The 25,069-nt window shown below is 34.5% G+C and overlaps 1 protein-coding gene across 1 annotated transcript in view; it reads left to right on the top strand.

Moving 5' to 3' along the window:
• Positions 1–17,715, top strand: part of pcdh10a (protocadherin 10a) — a 21,894-nt gene extending 4,179 nt beyond the window's left edge. Inside the window, exons 2-4 of the mRNA XM_073841793.1 lie at positions 795–901; positions 16,096–16,413; positions 16,774–17,715. Coding sequence (XP_073697894.1) covers positions 795–901; positions 16,096–16,413; positions 16,774–16,823 — 475 coding nt within the window. The 3' untranslated portion in view covers positions 16,824–17,715. The remainder of the gene's footprint in view (positions 1–794; positions 902–16,095; positions 16,414–16,773) is intronic.
• The last annotated feature ends 7,354 nt before the right edge of the window (positions 17,716–25,069 follow it).

The following is a 25,069-nucleotide window of genomic DNA, read 5'->3' as shown; positions in this document are numbered from 1 at the left end:
ATATATATATATATATATATATATATATATATATATATATATATATACTATTTTCTTTATTACAAATGTGACACTGGACCACAAAACCAGTGATAAGGTTACATTTTTGTGAAATTGAGATTTACACAATCTGAAAGTTGAATCAATACGCTTGTTAGAATAGGACAATATTTGGCTGAGATACAACTATTTGAAAATATGGAATCTGAGGGTGCAAAAAAATCAAAATACTGAGAAAATCACCTGTAAAGTTGTCCAAATTAAGTTCTTAGCAAAGCATATTACTAATCAAAAAATAGGTTTTGATATATTTACAGTAGGAAATTTACAAAATATCTTCATGAAACATGATCTTTACTTAATATTCTAATGATATTTGGCATAAAAGAAAAATCAATAATTTTGACCCATACAATGTATTTTTGGCTACAGCTACAAATATACCTGTGCTACTTAAGACTGGTTTTGTGGTCCAGGGACACAAATAAGGAGCTATTTTTACCAAAATATGGTTAAATAGAATACACTCCACACTGAGATAAAGAAAAACCAGTACAAATGATGTGGCCCCTAGCCAAAATTACAATATCTGACTCAGCTTTCCATGTGTCATCGTAATGTTTGATACTTTAAAGCTCAAGTCTGATACAGAATTTGATATTGAATTTAATCAGCAGTCTAAACAATGCCAAAAGTGTTGAATAACCAAAAACGATCAATACTTCTAATGGGTAAAAAGCAGTACAAAGCTCCAATTACCAAATAACTACTAAACCATAATAATTCCCTTATAGTTCAGCGTTTCAAGAGGCAGATATCGTCAGCTCGAAAGACAGCGGACATGGAGATAGCGAGCAGGGAGACAGCGACCATGACGCCACCAACCGGGGCCACACAGCAGGTGAGTTGATTACGAGTTTCTCACCTACTGTCGACCTCACAGTAGATTTCAAAGAAGCATAGATGTGTGGAAAGCCCCTGGGGAATGAGCGCTGAGGAGAAACATAGGCAGCGGTACATTGGGAAACTGTTCGCATCTTGGTTTTGAAAGCAACGCGACAAGCCTTCAACCGATTCCAGCAGTGGATCAATATAGGGACTGCGTGGAAATTATACATCTGTCAACAGAGCTAAACGGATTTCAGTCAATGCCGCGAACGAGTCTGGCTTGTCTGATGGACAGGCTTTCTGAAGCATTTAATGAGTATTTGAAAGCTTCCCCGGTAACAAACCCAAACAGCTGCCCACCACCCCATCTACACCCCCCCAAACACAATTATTTTTCCATTCATATCAAATGCCATAAACGTTTGAAACGTTGAGTCGAGCACGACGAAATGGCAGTCGTTTGTTAGAGACCAATTTGATTTTATTTTATTATTCCTTATTTATATTTAATTTGATGAGCTTTTCTGACTTTCATTGCTGCTCGTTTATTGATCAAGGTGGAGCCTTACAGCTTCGACTGGATAAGGCTTTGACCTTTCTCTCCAAAGAATCATGACATTCAGCCTTCGGTTTGGCAAACAGTTAGATGATGGGTTGCCAGATATTACGTATCCGCCCCACACAATGGAATACAAATTCTTGAAACGAACACGGATCGCATGTTGGCTAACTTTGATATGATCTTTTCTGGGGGAAAAAAATCACAGAAGTAGGAAGGGAAAGAGACAGAGGGATTGATATTTTTTGAAAACTTATTAGAGCATCAAAGAGGTAAAATGAGAAGATGTGTGTGTGTCCTTTCCTTCCCTGCTCTCCTCTGGGTGTGTGTTGGCAAGCTCGCAGTTTCTGCACTCCCATTTCAGTGCCTGTCTCCGCATAGCCAATTATCACAGCAAGGTTAAGATGAAGGCCTGGGACACTGACAGGGGTAGAACCACTGCATTAACAACCACTTACATACACACACACCCACTATCTCCTTCACACATCCTTACCTCACCCCCTTTTGTTCTTACAGCATCAATTTGGAGATATGTGTCTAAATTAAGAGAATCCCAGCCCAAGAATAGAACAGAAATACAAAGAAGTGTTTTAACCCTCATGTTCTGTTGAGATGCACTTTACTGCTACTATTTTCATTGTTCTAGAGATCCCAGTAATGAAAATATAAAAATAATAAGTAACACTTTACAAAAAGACCAATTTGTTATCATCAACTAACAGTGAAAAATACTTCTAAGTATTTATTAATGTTAATGTTAATGTCAACATTTTTTAACATGTGACCCCGGACCACAAAACCAAAAATCATTAGGATATTAAGTAAAGATCTTGTTCCATGAAGATATTTTGTAAATTTCCGACCATAAATATATAAAAATGTAATTTTTGATTAGTAATATGCATTGCTAAGAACTTCATTTGGACAACATTATAGGCGATTTTCTTTATATTTAGATTTTTTTTTTTTAAATTTACACCCTCAGATTTCAAATAGTTGTATTTCAACTAAATATTGTCCTATCATAACAAATCATACATCAATAGAAATCTTATTTAATTATGATGTATAAATCTCAATAAAAAAAATAAAAATAAAATGTATGACTCGTTTTGTGGTCCAGGGTCATATTGTGACCCTGGACCACAAAACCAGTCATAAGGTTAAATTTTACAAAACTGGGATGTATATATAATATGAAAGCCTTTCTATTGATGTATGGTTTGTTATGATAGGACAATATTTGGCCGAGATACATCTATTTGAAAATCTGGAATCTGAGGGTGCAAAAAAAATCAAAATCCTGAGAAAATCACCTTTAAAGTTGTCCAAATTAGGTTCTTAACAATGTAAATTACTAATCAAAAATTACATTTTGATACATTTACAGTAGGAATTTTACAAAAAATCTTCATGGAACATGATCTTTACTTAATGTTTGTTAACATTAACAAAGATTAATAGTGTAATAAATGTATTATTCAATTTGTATTGTTCAACTAATGCTAACAAATGACACCTAACACATCATTGTTAGTGAATATTAGATCACTGCATCAGCTTATGTTAAGTAATGGGACCTTATTGTAAAGTTTAGCCTGATAATAATAGTCATTTTTATAAATGTACCTATTATCTACCTATTATCATCCCTTCAGATACTTTAATGCACATTTGACTTTATTAAAAAACTCAGCAGGCAGACATTATTAAGTGTTATCCGTTTGTTTTTATCACAAACTATGCATGCACTTTAAAAAAAATGTGACTGGCATCCATTATAGTATCACTGTTTCCATTTCGGGTTATTTTGACCTTTTCAAAACACGTGGAAATTAGAATAAAGATGAACTGATTTAAGTAATGTGACATTTCAGTTTAACGTTTTAAAATTTTCTTCACAATTCTTATAAGATCAGAAAAGCCTGGTACTGTACTGTCTTTCAAGCTATTTAAACGGCCTTGGGTCTCTCTGATGATCATGAGGGTTAAGGTAGAAGAGCTGGGGTCAGAGAAAGGCCCCTTTCCTTGATTTAGACTGTTACATCTGCATTTGTTTGCAAAGAGACAGAGGCGTGACAAATTGCACAATTAGATTAACATGAGTGAGCGATAGATTGATGATTATCTATAAATGAGGGATGTGTGGTGATGACGTTAATCAAATCACTCCTGTCGCTGTAATTTAATGCTATCAGATCCCAATCAGGCAACTCCATTTGCTCTGCACGTACACACACACATACGCATGCACACACAGTTTATGGCGAAAGCTAATGCCGAGGGAATAGCTTTGAAACTGTAGCAAGCTATTCATAATTTTAAATTTTAAGTAGTTCAATTAGTCAAGCTACCCTTTTAAACAAGTTAAAGCCAAGTACACTACAAGCTACTAACAAAAAGGTAACTAAATACTGAGGTATTATTATAAGGATGCAATATCTTTTTAAATATATATGTGACCCTGGACCACAAAACCAGTCTTAGGTAGAATATATTTGTAGAAATAGCCAAAAATACATTGAATTAAATTCATTTTTTTTCTTTTATGCCAAAAATCATTAGGATAATAAGTAAAGACCCTAAATATATCAAAACCTATTTTTGATTAGTAATATGCATTGCTAAGAACTTAATTTGCCGATTTTCTCAATATTTAGATATTTTGGCACCCTCAGATTTCAGATTTTCAAATATCTCGGCCAGATACATCAAAGGAAAGCTTTATATTATTATTACTATAAATCTCAATCGAAAAAAAAAAAAAGATGTTTATGACTGGTTTTGTAGTCTAGGGTCACATATATTAGATAATATAATTTAGCAATATATACAGTCCCAGTTTATATTAGATGGCCTTAATTACTATGCACTTACATTTAAATTAATCATTTGATATAATGCACTTATTGTGTACATACATGTTTTTACATCATACTTATATTTAAAAAAAAATACCTGCATTTAATTACATCTGTAATTTATTTACACTGTTGGCCCATTCCTTATACTTTAACCTACCCTTAAACCTACCTTTACCACCAAACCTTACCCATATTCCACCTCAATGGCAGCAAAAAGTGTTTTGCAATCCAATATGAACAGAATAAGTACATAGTACTTATTTTTTGATGAAAGTGCATAGTAGTTAATGCCGCATAATATAAAGTGTGACCATTTATCCAATAAATAAAATTTACGCAAAAACATTTTAAATACCATTTAACATGTTTTGCTACTCAAAACTAAAAATACCGTGCAACAACTCAAACGAATCAGTGAATATTTTTAAATGATTAATTTACATTATCCAGCTAAACATCTGTTTGTTCTTCGGATTATCGCTTCAGCTCGCTCAGTATGACGTTTGGCAGCCATGCAGTATTTTGTTACACTACACCACTGCTCATTAGAAAAAAAAAGCTTGCTACTGGAAAAGATACATTATTAAACAACTTCACATGACTGAAAAATAGTCAAGTTAGAAAGGAGTGTCCATAGGTGATTTCACTGACTAGAAATCCCGCCCTGATTGTACTTCAAAAGTTTCCTCTCAACCCTAGCAAAAACTCTCGTCCTCAGCACGCAAGCTCAGGTCTTTGGTCAGCCCGACGACAGGTGTTCTAAAGGGAAATTCTGCTCATCAGGGCTTTGGCAGTGTTTTTCTTTTTCGTTCTGATACTTTTGCATACCATTGATAAAAGATGTGATGAGCTCTCCAGAAGAGAAAATGCAAGAGAAGCGGAAAGAGACAAAAATAACACGCACACATACACACGCAGTGGGATGCAGAGCACTTCCTGATGGAGAACAGCTTAGTTAGTCAGTGTGTTTGTACTCAACGCAGCAGCTCTTTTTTTTATCTCTCTAGATATTTGCAGCCCTAGAGTCCAGCATCTAGTCAGATCATTAATGTTTTCAATAAAGCTCCCAGCCGCACTGAGGATATCTAATATCTAATCGAATACAGGTCTGCAAATTATAGGATTTCATGGGCAATTATGTAGATATTTTTATTTCTTTCTTTATTTATTGGCCATGAAGTGCAGGTGTTAATCTATAGCGTACAACCTTCTACGCTAGTCATTGCGAGAATGTATTGTATTGCAGAATAATGGAATGAACCGTGCAAACGCAGTTTGCTGAACCATATCGCAGTTAGATTTTAAACACAATTATTCTGACAGCTCAAATTTCTCTTGACGGCTAAAAAAATCTTAAAATCCTTGAGGCCTATTGCTTGCGATGCACAATGGATGTTACATTGTCACATTCTTTTTATCCAAAGAGTGCTAATGCTTAACAATCAGCCCAAATTTCAGCATTTAACACAGATTGAACTATTTAATGACTGCATTCAAACTTTGTTTTCAAGATAATTTCAACCTTAATCCTCATTCAAATAGGACTTGTTTTCCCCGAGGATGGTCATTTTGTGTTTCACAGACATACTTTGTGATTTAAATCCCGGGCCAAATTGAAAATGTCTGTTTTTCTTCCACAACCATTGCTGCTAACTCAGGGTCCTCTGAGAAATCTAATCTTGTTTGTATAGTAGCATCTGTGATTGCGGTATATTACTTTTTCACAATGTTTCCCTTCATTTTTAGAGCTTCGAATACCATAGCTAAATTTCTCTGTACAATTATTATTGGTTTAGATTCTTAATTTGTTCATAAATGTGACCCTGGACCACAAAACCAGTCATTAGGGTAATTATGAATAATATTTTAGATGTATACATCATCTGAAAGTTGAATAATGAGCTTTCCATTGATGTATGGTTTGTTTGGATAGGGCAAGGTGTGGCCAAGATAGAACTATTTGAAAATCTGGAATGTAAGGGTGCAAAAAAATCTAAATATTGAGAAAGTTGTCCAAATGAAGTTCTTAGCAATGCATATTACTAATCAAAAATTAGGTTCTGAAATATTTACGGTAGGAAATGTACAAAAAATCTTCATGCAGCATGATCTTCACTTAATATCCTAATGATTTTTGGCATAAAAGAAAAATCAATCATTTTGACCCATTTTATGTATTTTTGGCTATTTCTACAAATATACCTGTGCTACTTAAAACTGGTTTTGTGGTCCAGGGTCACAAATATGCTTTGAATAGGTTGTAAAAGCTACAGAAATCTCAATCCTGTCCAAATCAATACATGCAATCAGGGTAAATAATTGTAACAGTTTTTAAAACTTAAAAACCCCTTTCAATTTGTTGCTTCAGTGTTCCAACATTTGCATATTTATCCTCCATCACCCCACAATCTCCACCAAATTTAAGTCCTATCCTGCTAACCTGCTGATGATTGAAATACAGGATATTATCCGACCACTAAATTATGGTAAATTCATAAAACACTTTTTATTTGCTGTCTTGCAAGCGCTAGTATTTCTTTCAGGACATGCCAATCTGGTGGTTTTCTGTTTCGCATAGCCAACCTCAGTCAGATGAGACGATATCAAGACCTACATGTTCTATGCGGTCTCTGCGTGTGACTGTGCTATCGATGTGAACGTCACGCTGTGAGCTTCTGTCTGCTCGCTCGGCAGGGATATTTAGGAGGCCGCCTTTCTAATTACATTGAGTTTGATTGTATGCAGTCAGGTTTATCTGTGTACTTAATATTGATGATGTCACAATGGCCTTGGTTCCCTGCTTTAACAAGATTTACGCCTCTGTGTACACCCGCGTATCTCCGTCCATATATATCACCCTGATATAATGGCGAAATAACAAAGTGGACAGGTTGTGGAAGTGATCTATGGATTTCACAACGCATCTGAGCAGAGATGTGAGCCGAGTGTGGGTTCAGATGTTGCATCTGTAAGATTAGAAGTACAGAGGTGCACGAAGGAAAGAAGAATCACATTCGAAATCTCTTTAACTTTGCTCATCCCTGACAGCAACGATACACAGAGCAAATGGAAAAAAATAGAGACTTTTGCTTAAGCTTCTCAGATCTCTCCAGAGAAAAATACGCTAGTAATCTCACATATGCCTCCTCTAGAGTTTCAGAAGAGATCTCAGCGATGTCAAAAACCGCTTAGACGTACAAAGACACCAAAATCTGTGATCAAAAACTAGAGATGAACTAAAATATCTTCATTTTATAGCTCTATTCTTTATGTTAACACCAGCTTTTTTCCTCTTTGGAAATTTAAGGCAAATTTGAAAGATAAAAAAGCTATGAAAAAGTAGGGTTGGTGTATCATATCCTATTTTTAGTGTACGCTTATGCCTTCATACGCACAATCCGGAAGGCCTCATCACCAATTATCTTGCTTTTTCTCTGCTGTCCAGTAAATGAAAGAGCCGTTGCAAACGAGCTGATTTCTTTGTGCACAACATAACTAGACACTTTGATCACTAAATACTCCTTCATCATCTATTGAAGTCCCTATAGCCATACTAACAAGCTCCGAACTCTGGGTCTATGCATTTAATATTCAGCAATTTATTCATATATCTGCTGGTCCCAAAGCTACACTAATAACATGTTTCCTGGTCACCTATGCAAATAATTACAACAGTTATTCCCTTGTATGTTCATTTAGGCATCGATACACACACTTAGTGGTCAGCTTTATCAGCAGGGCAGATTTGTCCTTTGATCTCACAAGGAATTAGAGATTAGAGATTGGCCTGACATGCATCCACCCCCATCTTATCCTCCTCTGTCGGCCTTTGTCTTTACCTTTGTCTCAAATTTCTTATATCAGCTTACAGACTCTTTCATTTTTACCTCTTTTTCTCTTCCCTTCACATTTTCTCTTTTAAATTGGTCTCCCTCATTGTACCTGTTTGATTCTGACCTTGGTGCATCACTGTATCTGTTCCTACTCCTTCACTTTTATATGGGTCGTTTCTTTTTATGGAACTCTGCAACTTTTTAAAAAATGAATGTACTGATATTTTTAGAAAGAATTTAGGAAGTATATACACTCAGAGGGACTGAGAGTTTACACACTGAGGCATATTCATCTTTTAAAATTATTTACATTATCGCAATGATTTGTGTATTTTTAAGATGTTTGTGCTGCTGGAGAATAATATTATTAAGGACCTGGCTCTTTGTAATGGACTTTATGAATAACTGCTTCCACATTTAGCCTCGGTGGCCACCGGAACTTCTAGTGCAGTGCAGTGTATGGAAATTATAAGACATATTAAGCACAAAATTAAATCACGAGGAAGTGTCATATGACAGGACGTAGCAACATTGATACAATCCAGGTAAAGCTAAAGGTATTTAAAGCTGCTGGATCTCATTACCACAAAACCAGTCCTAAACATGCATTTTTTTAAATTGAGATTTATACATCACCTGAAAGATGAATAAATAAGCTTTCCATTGATGTATGGTTTGTTAGGACAATATTTGGCTGAGATACAATTATTTTAAAATCTGGAATCTGAGTGTGCAAAAAAAAAAAAAAATATTGAGAAAATCGCCTTTAAAGTTGTCTGAAGTTCTTAGCAATGCATATTACTAATCAGAAATTATGTTTTGATATATTTATGATAGGAAATTTACAAAATATCTTCATGGAACATGATCTTTACATTCTAATGATTTTTGGCATAAAAGAACAATTGATTATTTTGACCCATACAATGTATATAAACAAAATGTTGTTTAAATATATAAAATATCACATTTAAAATTATGAAAGTCATGTAGCACTATGATTGCACCGTATATCTATAAAAAAAAAATGTAGATGGGCAAGAACTACTAAATAATTGACAAGTGATTACCAGTTAAAACGATGTTCCGATTAGACATTAGTGCAGAGCACCTAATGACATAGTAATGCCTTATTTAATTGTGATATTATGATAAAGGACCTAATATGATTTCTATCATTAATAAAAAATTAGGAGTTTAATATTTCATGTAATATATTAAGACAGGGCATGCAGGTGCTGAATAATAGATCATACCATACCATATTATGCCGCTCACCTTGACTGTGATTTTGCAGACTGTGCTCCTGGATCATGTTTTGTTGGTCCTGGAACAAGATTTCTGTCAAATAAACATACTCCAAATTCAAACCCACGTCCAGGTTTATGCCTGATGCATCTGCAGAAGCAAAAAGGTGCGCACACCAACAGTGATACCAATGGGCGCTTGAAATTTTTGTATGCGGCAAACCAAACTTGAGGGAAGTCTGGCTGAGGAGATCGACCTGTGTTGGACTTTTTCCGGCAGAGAATGACTTAAAATAATTTTAAAAGCAGAAAGTTTCTGCCTGCAATGTGAAATTGTCTGTTACAGTTTGCCTGTTCACTTATTCCTATTATAAAGAGAATTTATATACACAGTTGGCTGAATAAACATAATACTGTGCATAAATATAAAACTGAATTGTGCAATGCAATGCTTTAAGGTGCATGTGCATCTGTGATGGATAATGCGAGGTCAAATGCGTAAGGCTTAATCCTGACTACTCCAACCTTTTCTTTTAGTCAAAACTTCCAAATCCCTAGCCTTAATTTTTAACTTAGCACATATTTTACTATTGCTGTTCCTAGTCAGTTGTTTAGGGCCCACAGATAAGATACCTAACCATTAACTACCCATAAAAATCAGAGGGAAATGACAAGTTGTTAACAACATTGTTAGCTCAGGAACATGGGGCGACCTGCATCTCTCAAAAATGTATGATTTTTTGAAACAAGTAAGAGTAAAGGTCCATCCCCTATTTGTAATCATTACTAGGGCGTAAGTAGAATTACAAATTACAAATTCATTCAGCAGATCATACCAAAATGCACAAATGAGAGTATAATGCATACGAATTAGCCACATATTCTCACATTATCACATTTGCTATAGTTTAAAAAATGGTAACAAAATATGACAAGAACTCAGAGTTAAACTGTCAGAACAAACTCAATATGTACAACAACTATCACATGACAATATGTACACAACTATCAATACTTTGTTGACCAATTTCCAAGCGATGCCTAATTTTGTTCAGTCTGTGGTGTAAAAAGGTCGCATTAGCAATTAAAGGTCAAAGTGTCAATGTTTGGTTTTATTGGTAGTCTACTGTATGAAGAATTTTTGGGTATAATGTCACAGTGTACTATATTTTCCTATCCTTTTCCTATGAAATTATATAATCTTATATAATTTTTGTTTGCCTGTAAGTAGTTACAAATTGTTGTACAAAAGCGTTAAATAAAACAAAAAAGTTAACATGAAGGTCCAACCCTATTTATAATCATCACTGGGGTTTAAGCAGATTACATGAAAAAGTACAAATACGTTTAGCCACAAATTCGCCAAAAGATAAGTAGTTATAACAAATACATATTTGTACAACCTCACTGGAACAAATTTGTATGATTTTTGCTAAATCATACCTATTTTGTGAGTTCCCCAAATTGTATGAATTCGTACAAATGACCTGCCCCTAAACCTAGCCGTCACTGGGGTCTAGACAAATGAGTGAGGTCATATGAATTAGACACCTTGTAAAATACGTACGAATTGGTCTTGAGAGAGCGTTGGCAGATTGTGCGATAATGTACTAATTAGAGTGTACAAATTCATATGATTTAGCCACAAATTTGCCAAAACATAAGTAGTTATGAATTGTTGTACGAAAACATGCAATTTTTATAAAAAAGTTAGCATGAAGGTCCATCCCTATTCATTGTCACTGGGGCATAAGCAGAATGCACACTGTAAAAAAATGACTGTGAATTTAACGGTAAAAAACTGTAAAAATGCTACAGTAAAAACTTGTTAAATGGTTAACGGTAAGTTTTCCTACTATATACAGTGAAAAACTGTAGGGCTGGGTATTGTGACCAATTCGGCGATTCGATTCGATTCTTATTTTTATGGTTTCGATTCAATTCGATTCCGATTTCGATTCGATTCGATTCGATATCGATTAGCTATCAATATTTCATTTAAAATGTTAGTTTTGCAGACATGGGATCCATATTTTGATATAAATGCTGGTAACTGAAACTCTCCTACTTACACATACATTAATAATAGGGTGCACACAGTTGTTTATTTTAAACAACTTTTATTTTAAATGAACACTGTAACAGGAAGTCATAAATATGTGCATCCATTGTACACCATGTAAACAAACTGCAACTGCACATTACTGTAAGAAAATAAAAAGACTGTAAATGTGCAACAGTGAAATCTATTAAGAACTTCAAACATGTTTAAGAAATAAAACATTTTTCTAAATTCAAAACAGGCCCATTATAAAGCCCTTGTCTGCGTACACAAAACATTCTAACTGTCTATAAAACTAACAGTTCTTAACTACAGCCTTATCATTTTTGATAACCAGATTTTTCTGCAAAAAAAGCAGCTGATCAACATGTTCTGATAGCTCCTTTGCGCTGTGATTAGATCACCAGCGGTTGAGAAAACTCTCTCAGCAGGAACACTAGTGACACCTTCAGGATGAGAGGTGAATATTCATATCCTCTTACGTGAAGCATTAAGAATCGATTCGGGAATTTCCCAAATCGATATCGTTGCGTTAAACTGAAGATCGATTAAAATCGGAGAATCAATATTTTTTACCCAGCCCTAAAAAACTGTATTGGACATGTAATGTATGTAATTTTACGGTAGTATACCGTTTTCGGAAGTGAAAAAGAATTTACAGTCAATAACTGTAAATTGACATTCCCAGAATTCCCTGTGTTACATTTTTTACATTTGATGTTTTTTTTTTTTTGTTTTTTTTTTTTTGTTAAAATAACTATTTCTTTTTAATTTTTTCTTATCAGTTTTGTATATTAGGGTTGTATGTTACATCTAATGTTGTTAAATTAACATTCATTGCATTATTTCAGTTTCATGTGTTACCATTATGGTGTTTAGTGTTGGTGTAAATGACAGTGTGCACCTTCTATATATGTCAATATTTAAAAGCTGCTTGTGATGGGCTTTGGTTCATCATGTGACTTTTCCTATCACCACCTGCTTTTGGTGGTTATCAGTGTATTACAAAAGTACAAAACAGATTTCAATACTTCAATAAGTTGGTACTTTATCATTATATCAGTTAAATGTAAATTTAAACTCTGGCAACCAAAGCTGCCATTTTTTACCATAAATTTTACTGATTTTTTTTGTTTACAGCGTACAAAAAAGAATGTGAATTCATACAAATTAGCCACAAATTCACCAAAATATAAGTAGTTACAAACTGTTGTAGGAAAACATGTAATTTTTAGAAAAAAGATAGCAGGAAGGTTCACCCCTAAACATAACCATTACTGGTGTGTAAGCAGATTGTACAAATCAATATGAATTAGCCATGAATTCGCCGACATGTAAATAGTTAGGAATTGTTGTAAAAAATGCAAGGCTTTTAGAAAAAAAGTAAGCATGAAGATTGAGACTTAAACATAACGTCACTGAGATGCAAGTAGAGTGTAAAAATGAGATACGAATTAGCCACAAATGTAAATAGTTAGGATTTGCATAAGATTGTGATGTTAAGCACATAACCGCTAAGCCTCAGCTACGATTTCTTTATTAATGTGGTCATATCCTCTATCCAAATTCTGAATTGGTCTTCAGGCTCCCTGTATCACTGAACCTCATGCTGGGGTTGAATCCAGAGGCCTTTATTAGAGTTCAGTGTGACGCCACACTGCTCTCTGCCCTTCTCTTTCATTTATTTCCCTTTCAAGCTCCCCTCTCGTTCTTTTCCTCTGAAACCGGCTAATTATCATGCTCTGTGTAGTCATTAGTCAGAAAGCAAGAGTGTGTATGTGTGAGCATGTGTGTTTGGAGGCCGGTTTCTCCCAGTGTTGTTAGTTTTGGTTGCGTTGCCTAGTGTTTGTTCGAAGGACTTGAGAGACCGGCAGATGAGAGACACGGTGAAATTAACAGCATGAAAAGAGCATGAAAACATCACAGCAGATTCATTTAATATCGGTTGGTGGGAGGGACAGGGAGAGACAGAGAGGGAGAAACAAAGGGCTGGAGAGTTCACAGCTTTGTGTATATAACTATCCTTCTTTCAGTGGGCTGCCTTCCAGTCAATTACCGTGCTTTACTGAAGCCTGACAATGACTGCAGTTGATTATAAAACGAGTAAAAAGCTCGCAATCTGTCTGGTTAAATAATCATCTCCATTCAAATATGAATAATTTCAGACTCCGCTCTCTGGATAATTCATAGTAATTTCGCCTTTGTGTTACTGTTGACATCGGATTGTTACACAGAAGAGCAGCAGATAAAGTGAAAGCAGAAGATCTCAGCGCGAGGAAACATGTAGCCTCCGCAAAACATCTTTTTTACTAAATAGATCTCGGAATGTGGACACGGGGACGTCGACGCTCCCACGCATATGCTAATTTAGTTCATTTTAACATTATGCATGGTCTTTTTTGCTTTTATATCAAATATATTCTGAAATATTACAAAAACAGATTTGTTTTTTTAAGATGTGAGAGGTGTTTAGAATAATAAAAAACTCACCGACTAGGCTGTGTTTTAGGCAGTTGTTTAGAAGTTTTGGATGGTTCCTTCTTTGCTTAAATCATAAGAGATCATTCTCATAATCATACTCATAATTTTCCCTAGATATGGCTTAAATATCGGTTTAAATGTAAATTTGCACTCTTTAAAATAAAGGTACTTTATTGGCATTGATGATTCTTTATAATGAAAATGGTTCTTTAGATTTTTAAAATGTTCTTCAAAATGGTTCATTCAAGATCTGTTCACTGAACGGTTCTTTGAAGAACAAAAAATGGTTCTTCTATGGCATCACCGCAAAAACACCCCTTTGGAGCCTTTATTTTTCAAGATTGTGTGTGATTTTTTTCACTATTTTATGGTTCAGTAGTCCAAAAATTGTGCGTCCAATTGCTTAGAAAGGTACTAATTTTAATAATAAAGGAAAGTATTACCAAAATCCCTAAGCTTAAAGGGAATGTTCAACAAATAAAAATAATTCTGCCATCATTTACTCATTTTCATGCCATTTCAGATCTGAACAAGAAGTAATTTAATTTCGTCTTACATCTTTTCTTAATTTCCTGGATCTGCTCCTTTTTATCTACAAAACAAATAAAGTCATACAGGTTTGTAATGGCATTTACATATGTAAATGATGATAGAAATTTAATTTTGAACTATACTAGAAATTATAGTTTTTATTTTGAACTATACTAGAAATGTCAATACATTTTGAACTGTACTTCCAAATGGGGTTATACCCGAATATGAATATCATAATCGGAAAGAAAATAACGTGTGCTACGGAACCCATATGGGAATAAATATGAGATGGGAGGAAAAATATATTTCAATGTGTTCAATTAAAATGTGTGGGGCATTGCTTTTTCCTTTCAATTTTTTAATTAAAATTTATGATCGTGCGTACTTACCACACATTTTACAAGATTAGAAATTTGTCAGTTGTGCTCAGGATCTGCAAATTATTCGCCATCATCCTATCAATCATCTCTTCTTACTCTGTTTGTAATAAGTGAAAATGTGATAAGTGAAATTTTATGTACTGTAATGTAACAGACTAGAAACCGCTAGAAAGTGGCTAAACATGTCCCTTTAGGGGTTCCCAGGGTTGCCAGGTTTTTACAGCAAAACCTGCCTTACTGCTATTCAAAACTAGCCCAATCACATTTCGGTGGGGGGTAAAATGCACGCTTTTTACGGGTTTTCCCTGGTAAAATTTGCATTCCAGGGGCTAAATATCGTTACTGGGGTCACATCAACTCGCGGATATGAAAAACAAGCGTCAACAGTGTTAAAGTAGCCCAGTGGATTTGGCAACACTGGTGACACCATAGAACGTGTTATTTGTTTTCTAACACATTCACACTCCCAACTCGTCACATACTGATGCTTGGTCAGGACCCCTTGGCATCACTTTTTGACGTACAAGGTACCCCTTTAGTGTCGCCTTTGAACGGTCCTCCATTGCTTTTATTTGTTTGCATTATACGTTGCTTTTTGTAAAAATATGAATTATTTTATATATTATATTATATTTATACTTTTATAGATATTTTTGGAGCACCTAACCCCACCCCTAACCTAAACTGAACAATATAAAACATGCAACAGTTAAATAAAAGTAAAGTGACAGGTATTTATTGCAAAAACTGACCATAAAAAAGCATTATAAAATATTACAAACAAGTCGTGTTGCATTCTAAGTCCTCTGAAGCCATCCAATATCTTAATGTGAAGAATAGAGTAAATCATAAGGTTTCAATCGCTGAAAATGAAATCTCATTCAAATAGATACTCCCAAACTTGTTTAGCATGACAGGACTGGTCACATGACACAAAAGCGCAATGGCATTGTACAACCGAACCTGACGTAACGCTTCTCCTGGTGGCAATTTTTTAATTTGTGCACAGGATCTGAGTTGTACAGCAGATTAGGTATATTCCTCTCATAAAATCAGTCGTTTTGCCTTAGAAGACTTGGGATATCAGGGCTCTACACTTACTTTTCTTTTAAGGTTTCTTATTTAAAGCAGTGCAGGACACTGTGCGTCAAAAAGTGACACCAAGGGGTCCTGACCAAGCATATCCCTACTTTTACAGTTCTACATCTTTGACTAACATTTCCACTTATCTATGTCTTTCACAGGAGCTGATCTTTTTTCCAACTGCACTGAAGAGTGCAAGGCTCTGGGTCACTCGGACCGTTGTTGGATGCCCTCCTTCATGCCTGGCGACAGTCGCCAGGGTGCCGATTACCGTAGCAACCTGCACGTCCCGGGAATGGACGCGGTGCCGGACACTGAGGTACAGGAGAGCGAGGTTCCGGGCGATGCGTGCAATCGGGCCGATGATAGATCATTCTCCACGTTCGGCAAAGACAAGTCACACCACGGCACGCTCACACGCCACGAGCTACACACACTCTTACCAAGCGCCCGAGCGCCTTACAAACCCAACTATCTGTGTGAGTACTCACTCAAAATGTACGACTTCTGAACTCCCCCCCCCCCCCAAGATCTGATCCACTGCCATCATCTCTTCTAAATCTAACCCATGGCTCTGTTTGTATAGAAGTATTTATATTTCTAAAAAAAAAAAAAAAACACACTTATGTAATCCCATTTCTCAAAACACCCTTTCTTGACCTATTCTCTCACTTTTCCAATTTGTTTTCCCCTTTCCTTCAAAAGCAAAATGACAAAAAAAACGAAATCAATAAATGTATAATATATGGACATATCAATAAAGGACTTTTTTTTGAGTGAAAGTGTGCAGTTGTGTCCAACATTTTGTCCTTTCCCTACCCTCTAAATTCTCCCCGAAGCATCTGAAGACACTGGTGAAAAAACATCTTATTACAAATTTGGCTGCTGAATGCTGAATTTGCAACTAATTTCTCATCCAAACCTACATAACACATACTTTGTGCTGTGACTTTTCCTTAAGCTGAAATCTATCTTCATCATAATCATGGTTTGTCTATACATCACGTGGTTCTGCATCTCAAATAATCAAAATGTAGCACATTTTCAGACACCGAATCCATCACACGGCACGTTTATACCATAATAAACAGAAATACACGGCATGCCATATGGAATGGCAGTGGTTATTTCCCAGCTTTCATATTCACCCTATAAAATCTCACATTATCTACCTGTTTTTCATCTATGTCTCTTCTAATCACCATATGCCACAGCTCTACTGTAATCACACTTGCGACAGTCATCCTCGCCTCTGATTATAGCATGCAAACTGTGTGTACGCTGACAGCCGCTGACACATCCAGCACTTTGTTACTGTATGTGTTTTAATGCAGTATTAACACTACTGCACTAAAGCAAGGGCAAGTATACACTGTGTGGTCTTCTGTGTGGAGACTAAGTGTGCATGTACATGTGTTTGTGTCATTCCAGACATGTGGATATGATGGACCATATATCCACAAGCTCCGCCTCCAATCTATTTGCATAACTGCATTTATGTAATTGGGAAATTTGGGTTACATTCTCACAAGAAAATGTCACAATACTGACGTTTATCAGCGCACTACTAAAATGTCACTCTGTAAATGATTTTTATGGTGTTTTAAAGTATTCTGTGAAGCCTTGGTTATTTTTTATGTCAGATGTGGCTTTTCATGATATTTGATAATGTTTTATTACATATAAGTATTAATAAAATTAAAAGACAAAATCTAAAATTATATTTCATAAATTAAATAAAAAATTGTATGCTAGCATTTATTTTTTTATTTTTTTTTATTTTACATTGTGACACTTGCTAGTATTTTATTTTTTTATTTTATTTTATTTTACATTGTGACACTTGCTAGCATTTTTATTTTATTTTATTTTATTTTATTTATTTATTTTATTTTACTTTACTTTACTTTACTTTACTTTACTTTACTTTACTTTACTTTACTTTACTTTACTTTACTTTACTTTGTGACACTTGTGGTGTTCCCGATCAAAAATAACTGGCCTTTTAGATATTCCTTTAAATTTTTTATCAGCTTGTTTCCTTTCAATTAGCCTCATTAATCTCAACTTAATCTGAAGTTTTAAGTGAACACTGCCAAATTTACCCACAAATAATGCTTTTTTTCTCCTTTAAAAACTGCATAAGCACAGATCAATGAGGCCTAAGGATCAGTCAGTTCCAAAAATAAACACAAAACCTGTGCAAACAAAGAAGTTGTTTTGAACATTAAGAAAGTTGAAAAAAATATAGCATATTAAGAGATTCATAAGCAATTTTAAAAGCCTAGCCAATTTTGATTGGGAACACCAAATTAGGTAAAGAATTTTACGTTATATTTGACTGAAAAATCACACAGAAGAACAAAGTTCTCATTCAATCACATAATCTGATGTTTTTATATAACTGTCTGAAATATAACAGAGTGATGTTTTATTTATGCATGGATAAACGTAGCTACAGCGAAGCTTTTTCTTTGTGAGATTGGGCTCAGTTTTGAAAAAAAAAAGAAATGTTTGGATTGGTAAGATTTCTGATTTTAACGATTCATGTGTTCTCCTGTTCTTTGCCCTATAGCACGCAAAAGGATTTCCTAGCACCTTCCGTGTGGACATTCCTGAAAAAGCGTGAGTTTGCACAGTAACGCAACCGGCCAAAAGCATCAAGGGTTTCTTTTTTAAAATTTCCTTCGTTTCTTTTTTTTTTTTTTTTTTTTTACTGAACTCAATCACGGCCGTTCTGGTCGCTCCCAGCTTTGTCGGACGTCTGAAACAGATTAAATCGGATGCGATCCGATGACGTAAGGACCCTGAGAATTCTCAGCAGGACTGAGAAACCTCGCCAAATCTCCTCCGAAAAACTGGATGAGAAGAGGGAAGAACAGAGGGAGAGAGCTCAAAAAGAGGATTAGGAGTGATGGAGAAACAAAAGGAGAAAAATGGATGATCAATGGACACAGTTGTTTTCTCACTCTCTCTGCTCTATGATCAATGTGTCTCTGTTTACAGTCCACTGTAAACTATACCAACTATCTGAGCCCTTTACCCGTTTCGACACGCACACACACACACACACACACACACGCATACACACTGTACAAACGTACTGTACAAAGAGCAGCCCAAACTATGTGCATTATAAACTCAACTATCCGTTTTAGACTTGACTGTTTTCTATAGTCGTTTATTTTTTCTTCTTAATCAGTGTGGTCAAGTGTTCTTCTGAAGTTACTATCTTTAGAAAAAGCGTGGATTCGGGGGACGAAAAAAATGGAAAAAGTAAAAAAACAAAAAAAAAGACGATTCTGTCCTCTCATTGGCCTACGGATACTTCATCTGACATTGTGGTTATCTTCACGTGTGCAAGTGTGTACTGTTCTCTTTTAAAGCTTCAAATAACTATAAACCTATATATATATATAAACATATATATATATATAATATATAAATATACTTTTTTCTGAACCTGTGTAGCCCATTGGATAGTTTCCTAAACACCATATTGCCATAAACCAATACAAAGTGCTGAAAAGACTTGCATTAAAATTGGGGCTTCAAATTGTGTTGCCTCTCTGTCTGTAAGTGCAGAACTATTTTATGCTGTAGTTATTTGCCATAATTCTCTCTCAGATGCACACAGATTACATACAGTATATAGGTGAGACCGGGACTAGCTGTCAAATCTGTGAAAGTCTTAACTACAAAGCATTTTGGAACATTTAAATCACTCATGTATAGTTCATGACCTACACTTAGTAAAACCAAATATGAAACACAAAATGGTAACATACAAAAATATGTTTTTGTTTATACAATTTGCCCCAATATAGATGTGACAACCAACAAGACCTGTTTCATTATATACAGTTGAAGTCAAAAGTTTACATACACCTTGCAGAATCTACAAAATGTTAAATATTTTACCAAAATAAGAGGGATCATACAAAATGCATGCTATTTTTTTGTTTAGTACTGACCTGAATAAGATATTTCACATAAAAGACATTTAAATATAGTCCATAAGAGAAAATAATAGCTGACTTTATAAAACTCACTCTGTTCAAAAGTTTACATACACTTGATTTTAAATTCTGTTTTGTTACCTTAATAATCCACAGCTGTTTTTTTGTTTGTTTGTTTTTTGTTTTTTTATTTAGTAATAGTTGAATAGTTGTTCATGAATCCCTTGTTTGGAACAGTCCTGAACAGTTAAACTGTCCGCTGTTCTTCAGAAAAGTCCTTCAGGTCCCACAGATTCTTTGTTTTTCCAGCATTTTTGTGTATTTGAACCCTTTCCAACAATGACTGTATGATTTTGAGATCTATCTTTTCACACTGAGGACAACCGAGGGACTCATATGCTACTATTACAGAAGGTTCGAACGCTCACCGATGCTTCAGAAGGAAAAACGATGCATTAAGAGGTAGGGGGTGAAAACTTTTGAAGATCAGGGTAAATTTAACTTATTTTGTCTTCTGGGGAACATGTAAGTATCTTCTGTAGCTTCTGAAGGGCAGTACTAAATAAACAAATATGATATTTAGGCAAAATAAGAAAAATTTACACATCCTCATTTCTTTACAAAACTTTACACCCTGGCCCCAATGCATTGTGTTGACCCTGTTCAAAAGTTTACATACACTTGATTCTTAATACTGCTTTGTTACCTGAATGATCCATAGCTTTGTTTTAGTGATAGTTGTTCATGCGTCTCTTGTTTGTGCTAAACAGTAAAACAGTCCACTGTTCTTCAGAAAACTCTTCCAGGTCCCACAAAATTCTTTGGTTTTTTAGCAATCTTGTGTATTTGAACCCTTTCCAACAATGACTGTATGATTTTGAGATTCATCTTTTCACACTGAGGACAACTGAGGGACTCATATGCAACTATTACAGAAAGTTCAAATGCTCACTGATGCTCCAGAAGGAAAAACAATGCATTGAGAGCCAGGGGTGTAAACTTTTGAAAGGAATGAAGATGTGTACATTTTTCTTATTTTGCCTAAACTTTTTTTATTTAGTACTGCCCCTCAGAAGCTACAGAAGATACTTATAATAGACAAAATAAGTTAAATTTACCCTGATCTTCGAAAGTTTTCACCCCTCAGCTCTTAATGCATCGTTTTTTTCTTTCTGACGCATCAGTGAGCGTTTGAATCTTCTGTAATAGTTGCATATGAGTCCCTCAGTTGTCCTCAGTGTGAAAAGATGGATCTCAAAATCATACAGATTGTTGGAAAGGGTTCAAATACACAAAAATGATGAAAAACATGCATTTTGTATGATCCCTCTTATTTTGGTCAAATAATTACCATTTTGCAGATTCTGCAAGGTGTATGTCAAATTTGATTTATGTGTTTTATTTGCTTGTTTTCTCAACAGTTTGTATAAAATATGCCATTAGAATTTAATCTGGTGGAACGAGTTCACAAAAATGATCTAGGAATGAAACTAGGGTGTCTGCAACTCACATATACGTTTGCTGTTAACGATAACACGTTTTTGCGATTAGACTCAAAGCTGTACAGTTACTGAGATCCAGTCCTTTGTGACAACTCACCCGGTCTCCTGTCTCTCTCTCTATATAACACACATTAGATCACAGACTCATAGTTTCATTCAAAGCAATCCAGAACATCTTTTGCTTCTTGGCCTGAAATGATAAGCACGAGTATGAAAGACTTTGATTGCGGATGTTTATTCAGTCCTGCCACACTGACTGTGATTAGAGAGTTGTTTTGAACATTAAACTTCTCTGGCCTTTTCTCCAGTGTTCCTGATTGGCCATTAGGAAAAAAAAAAAAAAAAAAAAAAAAGCAGTTTTATGTCATGGGTAAAATCAGCATGTGAAAACAAGGCTTTGAATTGAAAACTCCCGCATGACTAATCAGCAACAGAAAAACATCAAGCACTTCTTCTACTAAGAGGACAAATATGGTGGAAATTACTTTCCTCTTGCACAAATGGACACAATGAGTCTTCACAATAACAGAACGACGGCTTTTAAGTAAAGATGAGGTCTCCATTTAGACCAGCATCCCTGTGGGGTTTATCCACGCCACTGGATAATGAGATCTTTAATGACTTAGTAGTGTTTTTCTCTGGTCGTGCTTGTTAATTTTAGTTCGGTAAAAAGTTTTGATGAATATATTTTACACTACAGTACAAATATATACACTCTAACAGTTAAACGTTTGGAAGCATTAAGCTTTATTTATTTATTTGAAGAAGTCTCTAATCAAGGCTCCAATTAAAAATACAGTAAGATGGTAATATTGTGAAATATTATTCAAATTAAATTTTCATTCAAAACATTGATTTTCTATTTTAATTTTCAGCAGGCTTTACTCCGGTCTAAACTGTTGCATGATCCTTCAAAAACCTGTGCTATTTTTTTTAGGATTCTTTGATGAATAAAAACCTAAAAACAACAGCATTTATTCAAAATAGAAATATTTTCGAACAATATAAGTCTTTACTATCACTTTTTTATTAATTTAGCACATCCTTGCTTAATAAAATAAAATCAATTTATTTGAAGAAGAAAAGAAAGGAAAAATTACTGAGCCCAAATAAATAAATACTGTTCTTTTTAACGTTTTATTGACCAAAGAATCCTGAAAAAAGTCTCAGGTTCCAAAAAAATATTAAACAGCACAACGGTTTCCAGCACTGATAACAAATCAGCACATTAGAATGATTTCTGAAGGATCATGTGACACTAAATACTGGAGTAATGATGCTGAAAATTCAACTTTGGATCACAGAAATATATTCTATTTTAAAGTATATTGAAATGAAAAATTTTTAACTATTTTAAATTGATATAAATCATATTTCACAATATTACATTTTTTTATAAAAAAAAATACAGCCTTGATGAGCAGAAAAGACCTTTAAAAAACATAAAAAATTTTACCAGTAAAATGGTAATATTGTGAAATATTATTAAAATTTAATTTTAATTTAAAATATCAATTTTCTATTTTAATTTTCAGCAGGCTTTACTCTAGTCTTAACTGTTGCATGATCCTTCAGAAATCATTCTAATGCCAATTCAGCTTTGATCACAGAAATAAATTACATAGTAAAATATATTAAAATAGAAAACAGTTATTTTCAAGTGTAATAATATTTCAAAATATTACTGTTTTTTATTCTATTTTTGATTCATCTTTTATGATTTATTCATGACTTTTCACTGGTAGTGTGTATATACCAACACACACACACACACACACACACACACACACACACACACACACACACACACACACACACACACACACACACACACACACACACGTACGTAAAAAATAAATAAATACAAAAATAAATAGAAAAGAAAGAAAGAAATGACAGACCAGATTAAGGGTTATTCAGTTGTGCTGCCAAAAAGTTTTTTTTGGAACCTGTGCTATTTTTTGTTTAGGATTCTTTGATAAATAAAAACCTAAAAAGAACAGCATTTATTCAAAATAGAAATATTTTCTAACAATATAAGTCTTTATTATCACTTTTTATTAAATGCTAAATTCAGCTTTGGGTCACAGAAATGAATCCTATATTAAAGAATACTGAAACAGAAAACAACAATTTTAAATTGCAATAATATTTCACAATATGATTTTTTTTTCTATATTTTTAATCATATAAATGCAGCCTTGATTAGCAGAAAAGACATTTAAAAAACATTAAAAATCAGTTTTTTATTCTATTTTTGATTTAATAAATTCAGCCTTGGTGAACAGAAGAGACTTCTTTCAAAAACAAACACAACATCTTTTATGATTTATTCATAACTCTTTACTGGTAGTGTGTATACCAACACACACATAAAAAGATAAATTCATAGAAAAATAAATAGAAAATATTTTTTTGGAACCTGTAATATTTTTTTTAGGATTCTTTGATGAATAAAAACTTAAAAATAACATAATGTATTCAAAATAGAAATCTTTTCTAACATTAAGTCTTTACTATCACTTTTTATTTAGCACATCCTTGCTTAATAAAAAAATATACATTTCTTCAAAAGAAAGAAAGAAAGAAAGAAAGAAAGAAAGAAAGAAAGAAAGAAAGAAAGGAAGGAAAAAATTACTGACCCCAAACTTTAAAGATATATTCTGAAGGATCATGTGTCACCGAATACTGGAGAAATGATGCTGAAAATTCAGGTTTGGGTCACAGAAATTAATTCTATTTTAAAGTATATTGAGATAGAAAACCACTAATTTAAATTGAAATAATATTTCACAATATTACAGTTTTTCCATATTTTTAATCAAATAAACACAGCCTTGATGAGCAGAAAAGACCTTTAAAAACATGACGAAAAATCCTACTGATCCCAAATTCATATATAATTACACTGTATGATCCTAAAAAGACTAATTTACATTCAGTTCATGATTATTTTTCCCAGAACATGCCTGTGTTGTTTGAGGTTTGAGGTTCTGCCTATTACGTCCTGAAGGGTCTCTAAACACATCATTGTCATTTTGAGAATGTATGGTGATCAGTGGAAAAACCGCAGAGTTGGTTTTTAAAATTCTCCAAATACCAAGAATAAGATATCTGCTTTCTCTCAAGTCACACGGCAGCCGGGGGGTTGAGTGGGTTAAAGAGGGGGTCGGAACCATGAAATGTCAGACAGGCACAGCACCCAGATAAAAACGAGGTCAAGAGATATCAGCGAAACACTGAATGACCACAGACAAAGACGTGTTATCAGCCAATCTGCCCCCTCCTCTGGGCCCGACTATCCCACACAGACACTGCCAGAGCTGGGGAAGATCATCCCAACAAGTAAGTGATTGTAGGAGGTCGGACTCCTCTTATCTCCTTTCGTTCTGGAGTTCATCACAAGACACACCACTAACCAGAGAGACTATCTTCAGTGTGAAAGCATGTGATGGAGAGAGAGGGGGAGGAATGTGAATGAGAGCAAAAAGCAAGCAAACATGAGCACACAACAGGGACGCAGGTTCAGATTTGGCCTGTGAAATGTCGTTTCCCTCCCTCGCCCCAACTTTATTGTCTATTAAAGTCAAAAGGGCTCCAAAAGGGTCATCAGTAAACACAAGACCTAGAGTACCATGGTTTTTCTCAGCAAACAGAGCATTCTGTGAGATGAT

Source organism: Garra rufa, chromosome 6 (genome assembly GCF_049309525.1).
Source record: "Garra rufa chromosome 6, GarRuf1.0, whole genome shotgun sequence".
In the NCBI taxonomy this organism is placed as follows: Eukaryota; Metazoa; Chordata; class Actinopteri; order Cypriniformes; family Cyprinidae; genus Garra; species Garra rufa.
This window is presented reverse-complemented; position numbering and strand designations above follow the sequence as displayed.